Source organism: Phyllostomus discolor, chromosome 6 (genome assembly GCF_004126475.2).
Source record: "Phyllostomus discolor isolate MPI-MPIP mPhyDis1 chromosome 6, mPhyDis1.pri.v3, whole genome shotgun sequence".
Classification (NCBI taxonomy): domain Eukaryota; kingdom Metazoa; phylum Chordata; class Mammalia; order Chiroptera; family Phyllostomidae; genus Phyllostomus; species Phyllostomus discolor.
The window spans coordinates 140,826,077-140,848,633 of NC_040908.2; the positions used below are offsets into that span (position 1 = coordinate 140,826,077).

Here is a 22,557-nt window from a genome sequence, read left to right on the forward strand (position 1 = left end):
TAAGATATTTTTAAACTCTTTTAAAATATATTCACATTCATTTTCTGGAAGAATTCTTATGGCATGGTTTACTGGTACATGCAATGTTATAGACATTTTCTCCTAACTAAATATTTTTAATTTTTATGTATTTTACATTTCAGTTCTTGTTCTTCCTGTTTACATTTCAGTCAACAAACAGTTGACTATTTAACAGTTGGTTAAATCTGCACGAATTTTATTAGGGAAATGCCTGTTGGAAAGAAAATAGAGAAGGAGTCTGGAAACATTGGGAGAGTTAGTAGAATGTGAAGCAAATCCATCCCTGTGTGAAACAGAAAGTGAGGGAGGGTTAGGTAGCATTGTCCTAGACTGTAGTGCAGTTTAAGAGACTTTGAGACAGATCAAAATCCTCTAGGAGTCCCAAGTCTTCCAGGAGTGGGTCTGCCTTAGTAAGCCCTGCTACGCTATCACTGGCTAAGAGTAGGCACAGAAAGTAGCACCTTGGGAAAAACACTGCAATGAATCTCAGAATGTAAAAGCCAGAAATCTTACTCAGCCTCTGTCATTGGAGAACTGCAAGGTACATTCTTATGGGTGCCACAGATGACTTCCAAGGCCATATACTTTTTGTTCAAATCACCAGACCCTATCCACCCTATACATTAAGTCTCTGATAACTAGATGACATTATTCATAAGGACTTTCTCATGCCTCTCCAAAATCTTTTATATTCTAGAATGAGGTTCATGGGAAAATATTTTTAAATATTATTTAAATAGAAAGAATAATTGAACATCTAAATTTGAATTATAAGTAAAATAGAGCACAATCTACTGCTAACAGTGAAGAGCATATTTTCTCTCCTCAAAACTAAATGACTTGAAATACAAACCCAGAGGATTATGGATTTTGGAATGAATTTAAAATGGACTTATTTTTGTTGTGAGAGATAACATGCAATATTTGTTCAATTTATTCCAGCAGATGTGAGGGATTGTGGGATGAGGAACATTAATGACTTTGGAATGGCTGCAGTGTGTCAAGGTCATCAGTGATAACTTATATTTGAAGGGTTGCAGAATATGCCACCACTAAGTATGACTGTAGGGTTTTAGACCATGCCACCCCAAAATATGCTACTTCGATATGTTGATTGTTTTGAACTGTTGACACTTTGGAAAACAGCAAATGCAGATAAAGGTTCTATCTGAATTCCCCTTATCTGCTTAAAGACGGATTCTCCAAAAGAAGCCCAATTGTCCTAGGAGTTTCATCAACCAGGGAAGATTGAGACTAATTACAGGAGAGGAAATTAGAAACTGATTATGTAATGGGGTATAGGCTGAGAGGCCCTAGGGCCCCCCACAAGCCTAGCTGGAAGGCTGGGAAAAGCAGCAGCACAGGGATTAGGAGTTATTTTTGCATATCAGTAGCGGCAGGCTAACTTCATAGCCTGCACAGAGACAGGGAGATGGGCCTGACTTTGACCCCTGCTTGATGCAGCTGGGAGGCAGCTCCCCATTGTCACAGTGCCTGTGTGAGAGCTTGGAGATGGTTCTCTCCCCGCCATGGGGCCATGCCTGCCCAGACTAACTATGTGTAGTAGCCAAGAAAGGCAGATAATTTGGGAATGCTGGCAGGTGTACCCAGTTGTAGGAGAAGTCAGAAATGGGGTTATGGAGGAGGTTCCAGGCTGGGATTTAAAGAAAAAGATGGGCCTCCATGTGGGACAGGGACAATGCAGGCAGAAAAGGGGTGAAAAGACTCTCACTGGCAGGCCATGAGGAAGTGCTGTGTGATTTTGGATTAAGAACTGGAGATTTCAGAGACACAGTTGATGGTGCTGGGGACTGCTGGAGACCTGCCCAGGGGAACGCGGATTACTGCAAGGAACCAGGAGAAGTGAGTTGCAGACTTCTGTTTTTTTCTTCTGAAAAATAGTACTTCTGACTGGCATGCTCTGAGACTGGCCCTACTGGGCAAAGGAGGAGGGCAGGACTGTATGTTTGTGCGTGTATCTTTGTTTCTAAACAGAATGAGGTTTAGCGGTAGAATTCCACCATTTTTCTAAACCTGTATAACTTTTAATTAAAAAGCTCCTTCCCTTTTTACCAAGCTCTGGCACTGAGAGCCACAATTCCTACCTGTGGCAAGCAAAGAAGAACCATAGTACAAAAGACCCTGGGGCATGGGGGATTGTTTCTTTAACAATACCACACTCAGGCAAACTTCATACACTCCCCTGAAAGCCTACATCCTCTGCCCTTTCCCTATTAAGATTGTATTTAAGCCTGAATTCTAAGCCACCATAAGGAGTTACTCATTTTCCCTGGTTACCTCCCATGAATTCATGAGGTTTACATGTTAATAAATGTGTTCATTTTTCTCTTGTTAACCTTTAGTCTCAACTAAAAACTCAATGTTAGAGGGAAAAATATTTTTTACTGTCCTACACATGCAATCTGTATAATGACCGTGGTAGAAAGAGATTATTAGTCTACTTTAATAGATGAAGAAATTAGGGGCTCAGAACCACTACCCAGGCTCAGAGATTAGGAAACGTCAAAGGAGATTCCATCATAAATCTGTGTAGTTCTAAGTCCTGTATCTTTTCAAGTACAGATATTTTGATTTGTTTGTAAAAGATTTTCCAAGTAACTTGTGTATTTTCAGTATATTTTCAGACCTATTTTATAGACTGCAAATATATATATACTGCACATTTCTATCAAGGAGTTTTTAATCAAGTTGGGAGAGATAATACTGTACCCAAAGAGCTATAAAACAAACCCACTTGTGTATTATATGACTATTAAATACAATAAGTACTATGAGCCAAAGCTACTGCTAGGGGCTCTATGATAGATTAGGTGCATGCAGAATAGAAAGTGGAAGGTGTTTTTGATTAGTTTTCTTAGTTTGACCAGACAGATGTAACACTGTAGGGTAAGTGGAGGCAGTCTGGCTTCCTTACCCTCGGGTCTGGGTAACTAAGGAAGGCAGTGTTCCCATAGTCGTGAAGGGCCCTGATAAGTAGTGTTCTCATGGCCTTGAGACTGTGTCTGATAAACTGTTCCCATAACATGAAATGGGCTCGCATGTGCAGAATTGTGTTATATTATGTAATGTTCTGGCATTTTTTCCAGCTTTGTTCCCTGCTAGTACTTAAAACAAGTAGAAGTTTCTCACTAGAAAGGCACACAGCTTGCAGCATGTATGGTTTGTCCACCCATGAATTAAGGTATGTCAAGCATCCCCATGGCTCTGTGCATTTTCTTCCATCTCCTGGAAATGAGAGTGGATCTGCTTGGATTTGATCGGCTACAACACAAACATAATACCACAAACCTGGTGACATATAAACATAAGACATTTTTTTCTCACCTTTCTGGTGGCTACAAGCTCAAGATCAAGAAGCCAACATGGTTAGGTGGGGTCCCTCTTCTTGATTCCAGACTTCTCCTCATGTCCTCATATGGTGGAAGCAATAGAGATCTTCCCGGAGCCTCTTTTATAAGGCACTAAACCCATTTGTGAAAGACCTATCTTCGTGATTTAAGCACCTCTCAAATGCCACACCTTCTAATACCATCAACTATGTGGATTAGGATTTTGACATGAATACTTTTGGAGGGGATACAAATATTCAGATCACAGCAATAATGATTAAATGTTGGATTTAAGATGCCCAAGATTGAATTCTACCTCTAATATTTAATTTCACAGTTATCTTAAATTACTCTGTATAAATCTCATTTTCTGTATCTTCAACATGGGGTAACTAATATGCCCTTCACTGTGTTGTGACAAGATAAGATAGCAAAATGCATGGGAAAACAAGAAGAAAATATGTAGTCTAAATACAAAAGACATTAATATAGGCGATGAGATTTGCATTTTATGTGAATGCCAAATTCTAGTCATATTTAAAGTAGATAACAACATTTAACCAAACTCACAGTTTTCCAAAAAAAAAAAAAAAACCATCAAAACTATTTGTTCTTGAATTTTAGATTCTTCTTTGAATTTTATGATTCATCAGTCTTCAAAATATTTGTGTAGCTCACTGATGTCCAAGAGATAACAAAGCTCTTAAGTAAGATTTCTAAACTTTGGAAAGAAACAAAATCCTAACTCTATCCAAAAGAAACCTAAAAATAAAACATGTGAAGAGAAAAGCATATTTTTGGAACAGAAAGTACCCATAAAATTCACATGAATAAACTATATTTCAAAAAATCAATTCCAAGAATTTATTTATTTACTTATTTATATTTTTTGTTTGCTTTATTACAGTTGGCCCATTTTTTTTCCTTTTGCCCCCTCCAACCAACTCACTTCTCTCACCCACAGTCAATCCCCTCTCCATTGTCCATGTCCATGAGTCATTCATTCATATAAGTTCTTTGACTAATCCCTTCCCCTTCCTTCAACCATTCTACACTCCCTCCTTAAGCTACAATCTGTCCCATGTTTCCATGTCTCTGGTTCTATATTCTCATTAGCTTATTTTGTTATTAGATTACAGTTTTAAGTGAGATCTAATGGTATTTGTCTTCTGCCAACTGGCTTATTCACTTAAAATTATATTCCCTAGTTCCGTCCATGCTATCACAAAACTTAGGACTTCCTTTTTCCTTTCTGCTACAGAGCATTCCATTGTGTAAATGTACCAGTTCATTAATCCACCTATCTACTGATGGGCACTTGAGCTATTTCCAACATTTAGATATTGTAAACAGTGCTACTATGAACGTAAGTGTGCATAAGTTCTTTTGAATTGGTGTTTCAAGATTCTTAGGGTATATTCCCAGCAGTGGAATCACAGTGGTTCATAAGGCCATTCCATTTTTAATTTTTTGATGAAATTCCATACTGTTTCCCACAGTGGCTGCACCAGTCTGCATTCCCACAGTGCACTACAGTTCCCCCTTCTCCACATCCTTTCCAGAACTTTTTTTATTGATTGGTTATTTGTTGTTTTATTAATGATAGCCATTCTGACATGTATGACGTGATATCTCATTGTGGTTTTAATTTGTATCACTCTGATGGCTAGTGATGTTGAGCATCTTTTCATATGTCTCTGGGCCATCTGTTTGTCCTCCTTGGAGAAGTATTTATTCTGGTCCTTTGCCCATTTTTCAATTGTGTTGTTTGTCTTCCTGGTATTGAGTCATATGTGTTCTTTAAATATTTTGGAGATTAGAGACTAGAGTTTATTTTTGGGTTCTCTATTTTGTTCCATTGATATATATATATATTCATATGCCAATACCAGACTGTTTTGATTACATTAGCCTTGTTTGAGGTCAGGTATTGTTATCCATCCTACTTTGATCTTTCTCAAGATTGCTGAGTCAATTCTGGGTCTTTTTTGGTTTCATATAAATTTTTAGAATATTTGTTCTAGATCTGTGAAATATAGATCTAGATTTCTATAGAATTTAGAAATCTAGATTCTAGACAGGAGTTGTGTTGAATCTATAGATACTTTGGGTAGTGTGGACATTTTAATGATGTTAATTCTTCCTATCCATGCACACGATTTATGTTTCCATTTACTTGTATCTTCCTTACTTTCTTTCTTCAGTGTTCTATAGATTTCCAAGTGCAGGTCTTTTACCTCCTTAGTTAAATTTATTCCTAGGTACTTTATTTTTCTTGTTGGCATAGTAAATGGGATTTTTTTTCTCTTAGTTTCTCTTATTGATGGTTAGTTGTTGGTGTACAAAAATACCATCAATTTATGAACATTGACTTTGTATCCTGCTATTTTGCCAAATTCACTTATTAGGTTGAGTAGTTTTTTGGCGGAGACTATAGGGTTTTTTATGTACGCTATCATGTTATGATACTATGTCAAACAATCTATAGATTCAATGCAATTCCCATTAAAATACTAATGGCATATTTCACTAATCTAAAAAATATTCCAAAAATTTATATGGAACCATAAAAGACCCTGAACAGCCTTAGCAATTTTGAGAAAGAAGAACAAAGTTGGAAGGATCATAATACCTGATATGAAACTATACTGCAAGGCCACTATAATCGAAAGAGTCTGATACTACATGAGAATGGCCACATAAATCAATGGAACAGAATAAAGAAAGCAGAAATAAACCCATGTCTCTATGGTCTATTAATATTCAACAAAGGGGGCAAAAGCATACAATGGAGTAAAAACAGTCTCTTCAATAAATGGTGTTGGAAGAACTAGGCTGGTACATTCAAATAAATCAAACTAGACCACCAATTTCAACCATACATCAGAATAAACTCAAAATGGTTACAGGACTTAAATATAAATTGTGATACCAAATCCAAGAATTCTGATTGGAATGCATTCTTGGAAAAATGGAGGTTGAGTTTTTAATAAGAGGAGCATGAAACCCTTTGATAATTTAAAAATTGTTCTTTGCTATTTAATATATACTAGTATGTTGGGGGGCTCCACCCTCAGGGCCCCCCTGGCCACCACAGATGAGAATAAGTCTACCAAGACATGATCTGCTTGGGGAGGAAAGATAGCCGATCTCTCAAAGGAGAAGGACCAAAGCCTTTTCCTCAATGGGCTTCTATTGGGTTCATTTTACACAGGAATACAGGTAAAGCTCATTAGTCATTGTCAGGTAGTAAGGATCAAACAATAGATAACACACAAAGAACTCTGAGGGCCTATTCTGAGTCAGGGTCTATTAGCTAAAGGGCTATAAATCTTTGGGAAACACACAGATTTCCCGCTCAGAGCCTTATCATTTAATTAAGAACATTTTTAGCAAAGTAGGTTTCACAGGAGTTTATGTATTCTTTCTTAGGCCTGATCACCCAGGGAGCCTGCCCTTTCCAGCACAGGGCTGCACCATCCTCTGTCATTGTTTCAGGCTTAAGTCAGGCAGGGGAAGTAAGGCAGCCAAGAGATTAGGAGACTTCTCGCAGAATGTGGCCTCAGGCTTTGTCAAAGTGAAGGGGCAAGGGTCCATTACCCACTTTTGCTGTAGCCCTTGAAGTCCTTCTTTGGAGGCCTCCCACGTGATCGTGCCGGTCTTAGATCTTTCCCTCCTTGGGGAATCTTACCCATCATTGGCTAACCGACCAAGCATTGGGGGCCAGTTATGGATGAAGTAAAAGGAGCAGAAGCGGTGCTCCTGCCAGGAAGATAAGCTTTGTCTCCTTAGTGGCTTATGGTCCGAAGGTCTCCCACTCAGCCTTAACCTTGGGGGGGTTACAGCTTCTGAAATCAGGCAGGGTGGTTCCCAACACTAGCACCTTAATATTTATTAACACATTTAGTTTTGAGAACAACCCTAGAGGACAGTTGTTGCCTCTTTACTGATGAGGAAACCTAAACTCAGAGGGCTAAGTGACTTGCTAAATGTAGACATATGACACAGTCAGACCCCAATATCCTTGTTTTTAGCCATAGAGTTTATTATATCCTATTTATTATATTATATCCTAGTTCACCTTCTAGGAACATATTAGTACCTCTTTGAACCTACTGTGCTCAAACAGTGCAGCACACACCCTATTCATGGACACTTTCCCTTTGCCTGGAAGGTTCCTGCTGCATATATCCACAAAGCATGCCCCTTCTTTCCTTTTACTTCCCATACAGACACCTCCCAAGAGCACTTCCTTGACTACCCTAATGTGTGTTACCTTTATAGGTTTATTGGCTTTAGTCTATCTTTCCAAGTATTTTGATAAACAGAGTCTAAACCAGTGATTGGTGTAATGAAAATACTTAATACATGTGTTGAATGAGTAGGCCATCATGAACCAAATGTTATGCTAGCAGCTTTGAATATAGTATTTCATTTATTCTTAAAACAATTCTTCTAGGCTTGTATTATCATTATTTCACTTTCTTTTTTTTAAATATTTTATTTACTTATTTTTAGAGAGGGAAGGGAGGGAGACAGAGAGAGAGAGAGAGAGAAAGAGAGAGAGAGAAACATCAATGTGCGGTTGCTGGGGGTTATGGCCTGCAACCCAGGCATGTGCCCTGGCTGGGAATCGAACCTGGGACACTTTGGTTCCCAGCCCGTGCTCAATCCACTGAGCTACACAAGCCAGGGCCATTATTTCACTTTCACATGGGGAAGCAGATTCAAATATGTCAACTTTAACAGATGAACATAAGTACTTAGTATTTGAGATAGGATTGAATCAAGATCCATGATTATAGAGTTCCAACTTTTCCCATTGCTCTGCTGCCTTTCTAATTACTTTAAATAAAAAGTCAGGAAAATGAAGATTTTATCTGTACTGAAAGCCATCATTTCATAGCATGACAATATGTTATAGTATAAACTATCTATTAAATTAAGTCTGTGGTTTTGCAAGGGTGTATCTCCATAGTCTTACAATCAAAGCTCTGATTGTTTTCTTCTAATATACTTTTCTCTCTCTTAGTAAGTCTACTGAGATATGCAATTTAAGATCTTCATTAAAAAATAATGTGTAATTTCTTGGAGCTGGAAACTTTAAGAGCACATTTATCCTTAACCCTACGAGCCCCAGGACCAAGTCAATTGTAAGGCTTTTTATAACAGAGTTGAGAGTCTATTCCTTAAGTGGCCAAAGTTATCTCTACTCTATTTCAAGAAAAGTAAATGTATCCTTTTTCTTTGGTTTTATAAATTTATATTATGAAGGCTTAATATTTTTGGAAATATAATCATGATATTATCCTTGTACTTTCTTATGTGTTTGATTGCTTGTCTCTAAATTCGTATTTTAGGAACACACATATAATCCTCTTTTCAGTATTAGAATGAATCTTTGGCTTAAAATACCAGTCATGTGATGTGATAAGCGTAGAGGTGGTCTGAGAAAATGAATTTTTGTGGCTATAGTTCGTAAGAAATGGAATGTGCAGCTAATGCATTCAAATAACTTTCCATTATTTCTAATAAAACTTGTGCTAAATTGAACTTTTTCACTCTACATAGAGTTTTTAAAAATACATTGGTGTGTGAGATTGATTCCCATAAGTGATTTTCAGCAGCTCATTTAGAAAATGAGGAAGCAAATATCCAGAGCTTAGAAATATGCATTACCCATGTGAATGGTAAATATAATGAGATATAAACACTCTCCTCTCCCAGTATTTATTGCCATTGGATGACAATATATTTATTCAATATGTAATCAGTTTGATTGATTATAGAGTTCTGAGTGACTTCAGTACAATTTGTGAACCTGTTATATGTAAAGTAGTATATAAAATGATATCAGGGAAATAGGTAAAAATAATTAATCAGTAGATATAGGATCAAAAGCCATAGTAACATAAAATAGCATTCAATAAAGTTAAAATTGGACACCAAGTAAAAGAAATATTTGCCTTCCCTGACATGGTTCAGTTGGTTGGGTGTCATCCCATGAGTTCAATTCCCAGTGGGGTCACAGGCCTGGGTTGTGGGTTCATTTCCAGGTTGGGAAGCATATAAGAGGCAACCAGTCAATGTTTCTTTCTCACATCAATGTTTCTCTTCCTCTCTTTCTCCCTTCCTTCTCTTCTCTCTATAAATAAATAAATAAAATGTTTTTAAAAGAGTATTTTAATCCTCACTGACAATCTTTTTCTAGCTGTAAAGATATTAAAAGCCTCAGAATTCAAGCTGGAATTTGCCTTGGTTTTATTCTTCATAACTCATTTTGGAAGTTAGAGCAAATAAGCTAATTTCACTGAACTTCTTCTATGGAACTAGATGAAGAGTTTGGAATATATAACTTCTAAATTGCCTTTAAATTTTAAGGATTTTTTTTGGAGATCCCCAATATAAAATCTGTATAATCATATATCACAGCATCTTAAATAACTGCAGGGTTCTTGGGAAGTATCTAATCCACTGATTCCCAAATATGACTCATTACTGAGATTGATAGATGACTGTTGAAACATACCGCTCTGCCAACTTTACTTCAACAACTTCTATTTCCATAAATCTGAGTTCTGGCCATGGAAAATGAATGAACACTTCATGAATAAGTCTAATAAGCAGTGCCAATGGGAAAACTGAGGTTAAATGTATGATTTTACTCAATAAGTAGAATTTCTCAGAGAAGTCATCAAAAAATTATGAAATTTCAAAAAGAAATAAAAAGCCAAGGACAGAGTAAGTATTTTATTAAAATCTAAGTGAAATCATGATCATATTTTCTTGTAAGAAATATATATATACAAAATTAGAGTTATATCCCAAAAGGGAAGAGACAAAGGGAGGTAAATAAAAGGGTTCAAAGGCTTAAGCATTTTTCAAGAAGTGATAAAGTACCCATTTATTTATTTATTTTACTTTTTTGTTAAATTTATTGGGCTGACATTGTTTAATAAAAGACAAAATACAAATTTATTAAACTCAAGTAAGTATGCTTTATTATGGTAATCACTAAGCAGAGATCAAAGTATGTACAAGTGGATTATGGGGAAATAAGAATAAGACAATGTTATTTCATCTGTCTGCAAAGTGAGGCTGATTGACACTTAAGTAGCTTCCATGTATTAGCTATTGTGCAAAATGCTGCAATGAACATGGGGTTGAAAATCTCTCTTTAAATAGTGACTTTAATTTCATCTAGGTATATAACCAGAAGTGGGATTGTTGGACCATATCATAGTTCCATTTTTAGTTCTTTGAGGAATTAATGAATTAAATGTAAGTTGAATTACTACAACTGAAGCAGTAAGATTGTCAATGAGAATGTTTAAAATGTCATTCTCCTTAGAAGAATCAGAACTATAATATCAAAATAAAAGTAGATATACAAGTATTAAAGAAAAGAGAAAAATCAAGAGAGTTTACTTACTACAGTAGTCCCCTCTTATCCATGGTTTCATTTTCCACAGTTTCAGTTACTCCTGGTCAAATGAAGTCAGAAAATATTAAATGGAAAATTCCAGAAATAAACTAGTCATGAATTTTTAAAGGCACACCATTTTGAGTAGTATTATGAAATCTCACACCCAGTCCCAGCATGTGGACCATTCTGGCCAGCATCTTTCTGTTGTACATGCTACCCATCTGTCGTTCACTTAGTAGCCCTGTTTGTTCACAGGCTGACTGTGGAGTTATTGCTATGCTTGCATTCAAGTAACCCTTAAAGTATCCTAACACTATGTCACAAGGCCAATGTCATTCACCTCATTTCATCTCATCATATAGGCATTGTGTCATCACACATCACCACAAGAAGGGTCAGTACAGTACAGTAAGATGCTCTGAGAGAGATACCACATTCACATAACTTTTTTCCAGTATGTCATTATATTCATTCTATTTTATTATTAGTTATTGTTGTTAATCTCTTACTGTGATTAATTTATAAATTAAACTTTATCATAGGTATTTATAGGGAAAAACAGTATATGTAAGATTTGATACTATTCTTAGTTTCTGATATCCACTTAAGTCTTAGAATGTATCCCCAGAGGATAAAGGGGAACCATTGCATTGATAATTTGAAAAGTTTAATATAATTGATAATATCCTGAGCAGGACTGCTCAAATCAAAAGAAAGAGGCATAAGCCACCTATAACAAGAATGAAAAATGGACATAAATTTAGGTCCTCCATACATTAAAAATATATTGAAAGGATATTATGAGCAGCACTATGCCAAAAAATATTAAGTAGCTAGAAAGAAAAAATACCTTGAAAAGACAGCATTCCACATCTGACTCAGGGTATTAGGAGGAGTGAAGCTCTGTATCTAGTAAGGAGAGTAAACCAGTAATTAAGAATTTTAACACTAAGAAAACTTGTAAATCCAGATGGCTTTCCAAGTAAATTTTATTAAACATTTAAGATACCAATCTTTTAAATAATACCAATTAAATATACCAACCTTTTAAAATATGCAGAGATTAGAAAAATAATAGTCTTTAAATATTTTATATGAATACAGCATCAGTTTCAACACTATGTCTTACTAGAACTACTAGAAAGAAAATTATATGCTGGTCTATCGCATAAATAAAAATGCAATATTAGCCTCTGAATCCAATTGATATATAAAAAATCATTATACAAGGCCAAGTTCAACTTTAATATAGAATTAAAAATTAGTTTTAATTTATCACATTAAAAAGGAAAAGGTATTAGTCATCTCAGTAGAAATTATAAAGTCAACTCACATTTATTTATAAAAATAAATCTTTATCAAATTAGGAATGACCTTAATCTAATAAAAAGAATCAAAAAGTATAATAAACTATATACTTAGCTAAATGTTGAAAATTTTCCAGAGATGAGGCATGAAATAAGTATATTCACTATTACCATTTCAATAAATGCAATACTTGATTTACTAACCAGTGCAGAAAGGAAAGAATAAAAATAAATGTAGTTATTGGAAAATTTCCAGGTAGATAATTGCTATCATTGTATTATCCCTTAATCAAAACTGATCTTGGAGTCAAACCGGTTTTAATAACCTCATATATTTCCTTAATTACTATGACATTTTTGGTTCTATATGACTTTTCTTTTTCTACATATACAACATTTTCTCCTGAAATTTAGAAAGTTATTTGAAATATGTTGGGGTTGGAGAGAAGAGGAAAGAAAGTAGGAGTAGAAAAATCATGAGTACCTGTTAAATATGACTATTTAAGCCCCTTTCATTGATATTTTACTTATTGCTGCCATTTTATTTATCATTTTTATTGTTTCCCTTTAATTAAATACATATTTTACTAGAGTATTTTTGTTCGCCATTTGCTATAATTAACTTTCTCTTCTAAGTCTCTAATTCTGATTCTTCTGTTTATTTGTTACTCCCTCTTTGACTGGAGTATTTCCTCAAATAATGTTTCCAGAAATAATGCTTGTGTTACCTACTTTTGAGTCTTTCTTGTTTATTATGTTTAATATCGCTGTGTTTTGGATTATGGAGATGTGGTCTCTTTTAATCAGATACCTATACATTTCACTTTATATTCTTCTATCACTTTATGTTGAAGATAAGAAGCCCTCCATTCAAATTTAAATACAACTTTCCCATCACTCTCAACTTTATTTTGAAATTTGTTAGACATTGATATTTTCCTTATTGCTGCCATTTTATTTATCACTTTTTATTGTTTCCCTTTAATTAAACACATATTTTACTAGCATATTTTTGGATGAACAAAATTATTGTGAATTGGCTGTGGTTGTCTTTAACCACGGGATTCACATTACTTCAAGGTATACCTGGTGTCAAGGTAGGTGCCTTCTTTCACTATCAGTACCTTTGTCTGACATTAATACAGTCCTTTGAATTTGAGGAATCCGTACTATTTGTTTTCCTTTCTTATATTTTCATCATAAGTTCCATTCATTTGTTTGAATTTCTGTTTTATACATATTGTATTCTGTATCCTGTCTGTCATAATTTCCAGTTTTTAATTTTTTGCTCTATATTTAAAATAATTCTTCATGTTAATTTTCTAATCAAGCAAATGTGCTTTTTAGCTGTGATGGACCTGTCATCCAGTGCTTATACTGAGTTGACTTTTAAGTGTGACTTTTACTTGTTTTAAGCAATGTTTTTTTTCACTCTGTCCCCTTTTCCTAGCAGCTTATTTTTATCATATGCATATAATAGTTTCTCAAATCTCTTTGAAAGTAGAGTAAAACTGTCTTTTGTTTTATGCATATATGTTAATACCCTGGTTTATTTTATTTAATTGCTCAATTTGCTTATTTAAATTGTTATTTTTCTGCAAACATTTGTTCTTATTCTTCGAGGCAGAGATAATTTGGGTTGACAAGAAGTGACCTTTGTTGTACTCAATGCATAATCTGTATGTACCAATTGCTATTCCTGTACTAGGATTTTGTTAAAATAGCCAAATTCCTTACTTACTCACTGGCTTTGCTTATGCTTCTACCACAGCAATAAGGAACGTTGTGTCACTGTTAATGGAAATTTGGGAAGGAGATTTTGGGGAGTCAGGGTATGTGGTAAAATTTCACGACTGAGAAGACTGATTTTCCACAATTTCTTGGGGATTTCTGCAGTTAGCTGGGGAATGTCCCCTTCTTTATCTTGCCCTGATATCCAAAGAAATGATTATGCACTGACCTCTTGTTTTCCTAGTGTGAGTCTGGAATCAAATGATGCTTAGGGACAGAGCAACATAACCTGACTCACCTTTAATTTCTCTTGTTCTGAACTAGGGAGGGGTGATGGCTTATTCGTGGTTGTCCAGAGTAAACATCTTTGCTTACTTCTGGGCAGCTTCCTCCTTGCCTTCATGGAATTGCCCATTATTCAATGCGTTCAGAGCTCACTCCCACCATATATTCCAGAATTTCCTCAAATTCTCTGATAATTCACTGTTTTGCTATTCTTAGATTTTAAATTTTTTTCAGGATAAAAGATAAACATCCAGCTCAGAGTCATTCTAAAATGAGAAAAATAATAAATACATGTGTAGTGAATGGGTTTATATAATGTTTGGGAGAGCAAAGCATCTGAGACAATGAAAATATATTGTCTGACTTACATTCCTAACATGTTCATTTGTGGACTTGTGAATCTACTGCAAACTGTAAAAAGCAAGCTTCTTATACTTGTTCAAAAATGTATTTTTATGACATACTTAAAATTGTATCATTCACACTACGTTTAGCTGTTTTCAGAAGAAAATAAAGTTAGATTAGCAAATTAAGAGAACCAAAACAGATTATACCTAAGTTAGGCATGCCTGAGGAAAAAGGTTTACAAATGCAGCTTATGTTTTGAAACGAATGAAGGACCAGAGACCTGAATTCACTTAACTACAGGCAAGTGAGTGGTTTCTATAGAAACAGAGATAAACTGATTTGGATTGAGAGAAAAAATATTTGCAGCTAGATCACCCACAAGGAAGGAAATTTTTGTGTGGCATTTCCTGCCATCTTCTGTTTGCACTCTGAGAATAAAAAAAAAAATGGAAGACATGTTCTGGGTATTAAAAAGATGACATGAGTAAAACTTGGATGTTTTTATTGCCTAAGATTTATAGAAAATTGTTCTAAATATAACTATTAGCTGAGATTTCATGGAAAACACTTCACTAAAGACTTGAAGTGTACAGTAAGTTTGGGTAACACCTCCATCTTATATAATGTCATGTGTCAATTATATCTCAGTAAACACAGTGGGGTGGGAGGGAATAAAGTGCTTTCAACTGTCAACGGTCAAGTATACCACAGAGGGTCACTAACTATGGTCATGGTATATTATATTCCCAGAACTTATCCTTCTTATAACTGAAAGTTTGTACCATTTGACAAATGGCTTTCATTCCCCCATCCCCCGGCTCCTGGATGCACCAATCTACTCTCTGTTTCCATGAGTATGGCTCCTCTAGATTCTGCATGCAAGTGAGATCATGCAGTATTTGTCTTCAGCTGTCCAACTTATTTCCCTTAACAAAGTGCCCCAGTTTCTTCCATGTTGTTTCAAATGGTATGATTTTCACTTTTATGGCTGAATAATATACCCTTCTGTATCACATTTATTTTACCATTCATCCACTGACTGACACATAGGTAGCTTCCAGGTCTTGCCTATTGTGAATAGTGCTGCAGTGAACATGGGGGTGAAATTATATTTTCCAGATAATGATTTCATTTCATTTGGATATGTACCCTAAGAAGGACTGCTAGATCATATGGTAGTTCTGTTTTGAAGTCTTGGAGGAACCTTCACACTGTTTTCCCTAGCGGCCATACTAATTTACATTTCCATCAACGGTGCACTAGTGTCCATTTTCTCCATGTCCTTGTCAACACATGTTATATCTTTTCTTTTTATGTCTTTACCCACCCCCCACCCTAACCCTTCCTTTGGCAAACATCAACTTGTTCTCTATATCTATGGGTCTGTTTCTGTTTTGTTCTATTTATTCTTTTGTGGTTATTTTTAGATTCCACATGTAAGTGAAATTTTATGGTATTTGTCTTTGCTTGAGTTATTTCACTTAGAATAGTATCCTTCAGGTTCATCATGTTGTCACAAATGGCTAGATTCCATCCTTTCTTATTGCTGAGTAATGTTCTACTATATCTTTTTTGTCTTCTTTACCCATTCATCTATTTATAGACATCCACATTGCTTCTACATCTTGGTTATTGTAAGTCATGCTGCAGTAAACATAGAAATGTGCATACTTTTTCAGATTAGTGTTTTGTTTTCTTCACATAGATACCCGGAAGTAGAATTGCTGGGTTGCTTGGCCACTTTATTTTTAATATTTTGAGGCATTTTCATACCATTTTCCACAGTGGCTGCACCAGTTTACAGCCCCATTAACAGTGCACAAGTGTTCTCTTTTCTCCACGTCATCAACAGCATTTATTTGTCGATTTTTTGATGACTGCCTTTCTGACTGGTGTGAGGTGATATCTCTTTATGGTTTTAATTTGCATTTCCCTGTTGATTAGTGACATTGAGATTTTCATGTACCTGTTTGCCATTAGTATGTCTTCTTTGGAGACATACATGTTGTTTGACCAATTTTTTAAAAAATCTGATTATTTGTTATTGAATTAGTAATGTGTTTCATGTATTTTTCATGTTAACTCTTTATCAGATATAAGACTTGCAAATATTTTCCCCATCCCATAAGTTACTTTTGCATTTTGTTGGTTGTTTCGTTTGCTAAACAAAAGCTTTTTAGTTTAATTCACTCTTTTTTAGTATTTTACAAGCATTGCATTTATTGGGAGGAAGTCTTTTAATCTCCATAATCATAGTCATCTTTTAATAAATATCAGGGACACAGGCTTACAGTCATGACCCAGGAAATATAATTTAGGATTAATTTTCTTTCAAATTAAAACATTCCTCTGATGAGCTGCCCAGTGGAATAAAGTTGCATTCTCTGACAGTCATTAGCCCCTCCCAGCTGATCTTTTGTACACAAGAATGTGAATGTGAACTTCTAATACCACATTTCTAAAAGCATCTCTCTGCAGCCTTCCCTATGTCTTCACTTAGCCCATGTTACATTTCACTGTAGCCTCCCAGAGATGGGGATAGTGCTGCTATCACTTAAAGGCAGCAAGATATCTTCAAGAAAAACAACTCTAAAATTCATCCATCCTACCGAAGTCAGTTGCTTAGGAAAAGCATGATGTGGAAAACTTCTTAGAGAACCAGCTCTGGATCTTTTGTCTTTTGGATTTCCAAGTGAAAATAATTACTGGAGAGCCTAGAGTTATTACTGATTCCAATACAGTGATTTTTCTCCCTCCTATGATTTCTAAAACTTCAGTAGTGTAAACTTTGCTTTCCATAGCTTTCCATGAATTTTGCAATGTCAACAGTGAAGTTTGAACTGGATTATCTTTCTTCTGAAGGCTTCAGACATGAGCACGCTTCCAACTCAGATCTTACTTTAACCTCTTTGACTGAACTCTCTGCTGATTCTAGTCAATTGGAACTTCAGCACTCCACTTTTGTCCCCACTGGTAAGCTAAACTTTATATTGATATTTTTGAGTATATAAACTTAGAGCTGTACTTCCATAATGTCAGATATGTAAAAAATAAATCATGATGACACTTTGTGGTGTTGTAGCTGATGTGAATTTTAACTTTTTGAATTGTTTTCCCCAAAAAAATACATAAATCAATTTTTACAGAAGGCACAGAGGGTTTTGCCAATGCAGTGAAATTCAATGAACTCAGAAAACTATTCATAGTGAAGTAGATTTTGTTTATTTGAATGCTCCAGCCTTTTAAGGCTGAGTTTTGTTTGGGATGACTGGTAAAATTAGGAATTTTATTTATAAACTGCAGAAAAAAAGTTTTGTCATCTTCCATTTATCTATTATATTTTATTTTTCATGATTATATGGAATATAATATGTTCTTTAACTTCTTATTAAGAACATAAGCCAGGCAGTGAAAGACAAATACCATATGATCTCGCCTTTAATTGGAACCTAATCAACAAAACAAACAAGCAAGCAAAATATAACCAAAGACATTGAAACTGAGAACAGGCAGACAGTGACCAGAGGGGAGAGGGGAGGGGATAATGGGTGAAAAGGGTGAAGGGTTTACAGGAACAAGTATAAAGGACACATGGACAATAACAAGGTGGGTAGAAACAGGGAAGGAGGTGGGGAGGACTGGGGTGGTGGGGAGGACTGGGGTGGTAGGGAGAGGGGGGAGGGCAGAAAACTATACTTGAACAACTAAAACACAAAAACAAAACAAGAGAATATTCCTTTTGGCTATGTTATTTTATGACATGACTTAAATTCCGTATCAGATGGCAGTATTGATAGATTTCAATGTGAAGAATTTCTCTTTTGACACCTACAGTGTTATGTATCCAGAATTGCAGTTTTCACTCTTGCTCAGCAAAGTTGGGTAAATAATGATACACACTAGTAGTTTGTAGTTATCAGAAAGTTCTGAGAGTTTGGTTGATAATGAACAACTATGATAAGCCAACAATGAATTAATTATACTCTTCAGGAGAATTTTATATAATCAAAAATTAATATGTTAAATGCTATTCAAAAGGAAAAACTTTGTTATTATATAATTGTTTATCTTTCCTCATCAAAAAGACAGTATGATGTGAAAGTGAAAGTTAAAGAATTTGTAGCTCTGGATGTTACTGGACATTAAATTTTGTCTAATGAAAAGTACTTATAAGAAAAATGAATTGCATTTTGCAACCAGAGAATTCTTCTAACAGAATTTAGCATACTTATTTACTTTTAAATATTTGAAATGAAGTTTTATGTGGCTCCCAATCAATAGCTGATTTGTTACTTATAGATTCTTTTGTATTATATGACTAATTTTACAATACCAGCAGTTATATAAACAGGAGATATCACACCCTTTTGTATCAGTAAGAAAAGAGATCTCCATGTTATTATTACTATTTTTGCACCTACAATTTAATAAAGTGGACAAGTCACCTCTTTATAAATGAGCATAGCTTATTGCAGTAGATTTAGGCAGGAAAAAGTGGTTTATAAACAAAGTATTATAAATGTCATTTGCCAATGTCATCATGATTTAAATACCTATGTTCTTTTAACCTTGTTTTTTCTTCAATTTATCTCTGTCTCTGAACATCTATTTCAACAGACTCAACAGCTGTCTTTATGTAGCTCACCTGCACATCTGCAGCTTAGGTATAAATTCTTCACCAGAGCCTGAAAGACACTTTTACCTCAATATCCTGGCACTGCCTCAGATTCAATGCAAATAAGCTAAACTCCCTAGAAATGCCTCTTCCTTCTTACATTCTTATTTTTGTCAAAAACCTCTAAATCATCTCTAACATCCCTTAGCATTTACTGCAATATAAATTTCGTGTTTATGTGTATGCACATTAGTTTAACATTTGTCTTCTCTACCTCTTTGTCCACCTCTATCATCTCATCAGTCAACAGGGTGCCTGAATATAAAGGTTATTCATGTTTTGACTCATGTCCTCCTGGCTAAGAGACTGAAAGATTAGCCTCCTTCAAATCCCATAGTGAATGCAACTGTATGGGATTCAAACTGATCTTACTTCCAAGGTTTCCATTACATCTCTTGCCCACTGTTGGCCACACAGTCCTCAGTAAGCACACAGTCCTCCACAAGCATAAGGCTAACTCATTCCTGCCTTTGGTTTGCAGTTTCTACAACTCTGTGTGACCTGGGTTATAAACCTGATGATCTATGATCTATACCTGTTTTTATTTTTTCCAAAACATTTTGCATCCTCATGTGACCTACACATATCCTGCAGGAATGAGTTATACCCCCAATCATTGTTCAGATTACTTCAAAGTAATTTCCAATATTTCCCTTGCTTCTATTGATTAAGATCTCACTGAGATAAAACAATTTTTTATTCCCGAATGCCTATGGTTAACTCAAATGTCTACAAAATGTTTGCCCTGTATATTCAAAGCCTCACATTCTAATTTTTGTTGTAAATACATATGCCTGTAGCTCCTCTCCTATGAGGTCACATTTCGTGAGGATAATTGCCCCTTCATAATTGTTTGTGCCTATGAATAATACACATGTAATACATAGGATTAGCTAAATGATCAAATATAATTTATCTTTTAATGACTTTTATGTAAAGGGAGTATTTGTTTAAATCAGGTTACACATGTATTTTACCTACAAAAATATTATGTTGAAATTATCACACAATTTGTTACCTGACAGTTCCATTGTGCAGGTTAGTGCCATTGTGGAATTTGTCCTTCATTTGAAATTGTTACGGAGCATTGTATATTCTACAATCTTTTCTGCATGCTAGATCTTTTTGCCCTATTTCCCATAGAGTTAAGGTTGTATGAATGCATACAAAATAGATTAGCTAAATATCTGTGATTGAGGGCTAGGGGCTGGGATCTATATGAAAATGAAAATGAGGTGATCGAGCTATGTTCTTTCTGTCTCAGTGGTGTGGTGGTAGCTATTTAACATGCATATGCACATCTTTCTAGTATGGACAAATAAAACAGAATAGATAAATGTTAGTCCATAGAACATTTAGCATGTCTGTGTAAGAAGAAATATATTTCATTGCCAGCAAAACAGTATTTATAACTTTCTCTTATACAATACCTTGAAGATAACTCATACCTACAAAATCTCAATAGTTCTCAGAAGTTGTCAATGAGATAAAGTTCATGTATCTTTTTTTCAGTAGAAGGAGAATCCAAAGACCAGGAAAGTAATACAGGAACACTTTGGAACAAAGTCACATACATGTAGTGTGTGTGTGTGTGTGTGTGTGTGTGTGAGGAGGTGGTGTCAGAGACAGGGATAATTGAGGAGCTCTTAATCTATTTTCTGCCTCTAAATTTAGTATTCATTTTTCTCCTCAATACCACTTGGAAATTAAGTTTTAAATCAGTCATGCAGGGAGCAAATGCTTCTTTGTCTTCCAAAAATGGATTTTATCAGTAATCAGTAATAAGAATATAAATATCTTGACTAGGTTCTGGAACATGCTTTCAATAACTTTTAAGGCCATGACTAAATAGATCACGATCTATCAACATGATCGTCAGGGTCATTATCATCATCACTGTGGCACTGATGATACGCACATATATATATCAGTTTCTGAGTATCATGCAGTGTTCAAATGTTTTATATATGTAAGCATATAATGTGTTATATAGACATGGCATACATAAACATATAATTTCATATATGAAGATATAATGTGTTTATATATAAGATAGTAATGTATATGTATATTTATATTTATATACTTTTTAATCCCCCACATTCAGCCCTATAAAGAATTAGGTAACATTATTATTTCCATATCAAAGTATAAGCCAATCAACTAATATTGCCTAGTCTTTTAAGAAATTTGAAGTGGGACAGTGGGTCACTCCCCACCATGAGATCAATAGTACGCATGTTTGGCACCTGTGTGACACTGTTCCTTATGACCAGCATGAACAATAAGAATAAAAATATTTGTGCATAAATGCAAAGAGTTCTTACCAATGATACATATATATATTTATAAAGTCTATATATCTTTAATTCCCTGAAATGATCTATTATGTACCTATCATTCATCAAAACTTTTTTGGACCTAATTGTTTTTGATTTCCATGAGTTTTTGGTAACTGGCTCTTTTAGAAGTTTAGAGGCTTCCATATAAAGAAGCTAATCACTTGCTTAGGTTAAGTTAGTATAATATTGCAGAATGAATGGATGACTTCTGTCTGAAGTTGTCCTGGGGGCAATTTAAAAAGCTGTCCCTTTCTCTTGTTTGCAGTGTCTGCCTCTACTGGCTGGATGTTTGATTCTTAGTTAGGCTGAATTACTACTGTAATTCATACTGTGTCTTTACATCTATTTTCTATATACTTTATGCTTCTGAATGCTTCTATGGCTCTTTTCAGCTTCTCAAAGACCCTACTTATCATTTTTATCTTCCATGAATTAGTGTTATTCTAGTCCTAAATTAAAGTGTTGTTGCATGATGAAGTATGACATTCCTTTAGAATTTAAGTACCTCCATAAAATTAGATAATCACCACTTAACAAAAAAATATTTTGTTATTTAAAAAATTGTTTTGTTAGTTATCCCAGTACCAACAAATGAAAATAAGCCAGTACCAACAAATATCAAATTGGACCAATGGCATACATATTTAAACAACATTGACATAATTCACGTGGATACTGATATAACTACTTTACAATGGTGCTAAATACAAAATGCTAATTTGAAAGAATTCAAACCATTTGGTTTTTCATCTGGTTTTCCTTTTAAAATGGGTATGTTCCACTGGTAGTTGTATAACATCCAACTACCAAAAACAAAGATGCTATGTTTCATGATTGTTTGTTCATCACATTTCACATTAAAATAAGTATCTTCCCTCAAAGAATTTCTTGGCATCATGCCTCCTGATACCAGATGACTTTGGTATCTACTCTGCTGAAGTACAGCTGAGTCACGGGATAATTAAATGCTGTGATTTTCTAAGAACAACAGATTTTAAGGTCTCACACAACCTCAAACAAATACCACATGCTCAAAAATGTATTACACTATCCAGGGGTAGCCAGAAGAGTA

At 34.9% G+C, this 22,557-nt stretch overlaps 1 protein-coding gene across 5 annotated transcripts in view; it reads left to right on the top strand.

The window, feature by feature from the left end:
* The first annotated feature begins 1,745 nt into the window (after positions 1-1,745).
* The window catches only part of ANO3 (anoctamin 3), a 304,038-nt gene continuing 283,226 nt past the window's right edge, over positions 1,746-22,557 (top strand). The window contains exons 1-2 of one of the 5 annotated variants that reach the window (XM_036029156.1): positions 1,746-1,884; positions 17,331-17,441. Coding sequence is in view for 2 of the 5 variants with exons in the window: in XM_036029154.1 (XP_035885047.1) it covers positions 17,276-17,441 (166 nt within the window). In the remaining 3 variants the exon portion in view is untranslated. Of the gene's footprint in view, positions 1,885-13,718; positions 13,937-16,580; positions 17,442-22,557 lie in introns of those variants that run through there. The other 4 variants (XM_036029155.1, XM_036029157.1, XM_036029154.1 and 1 more) reach the window with 4 other exon arrangements.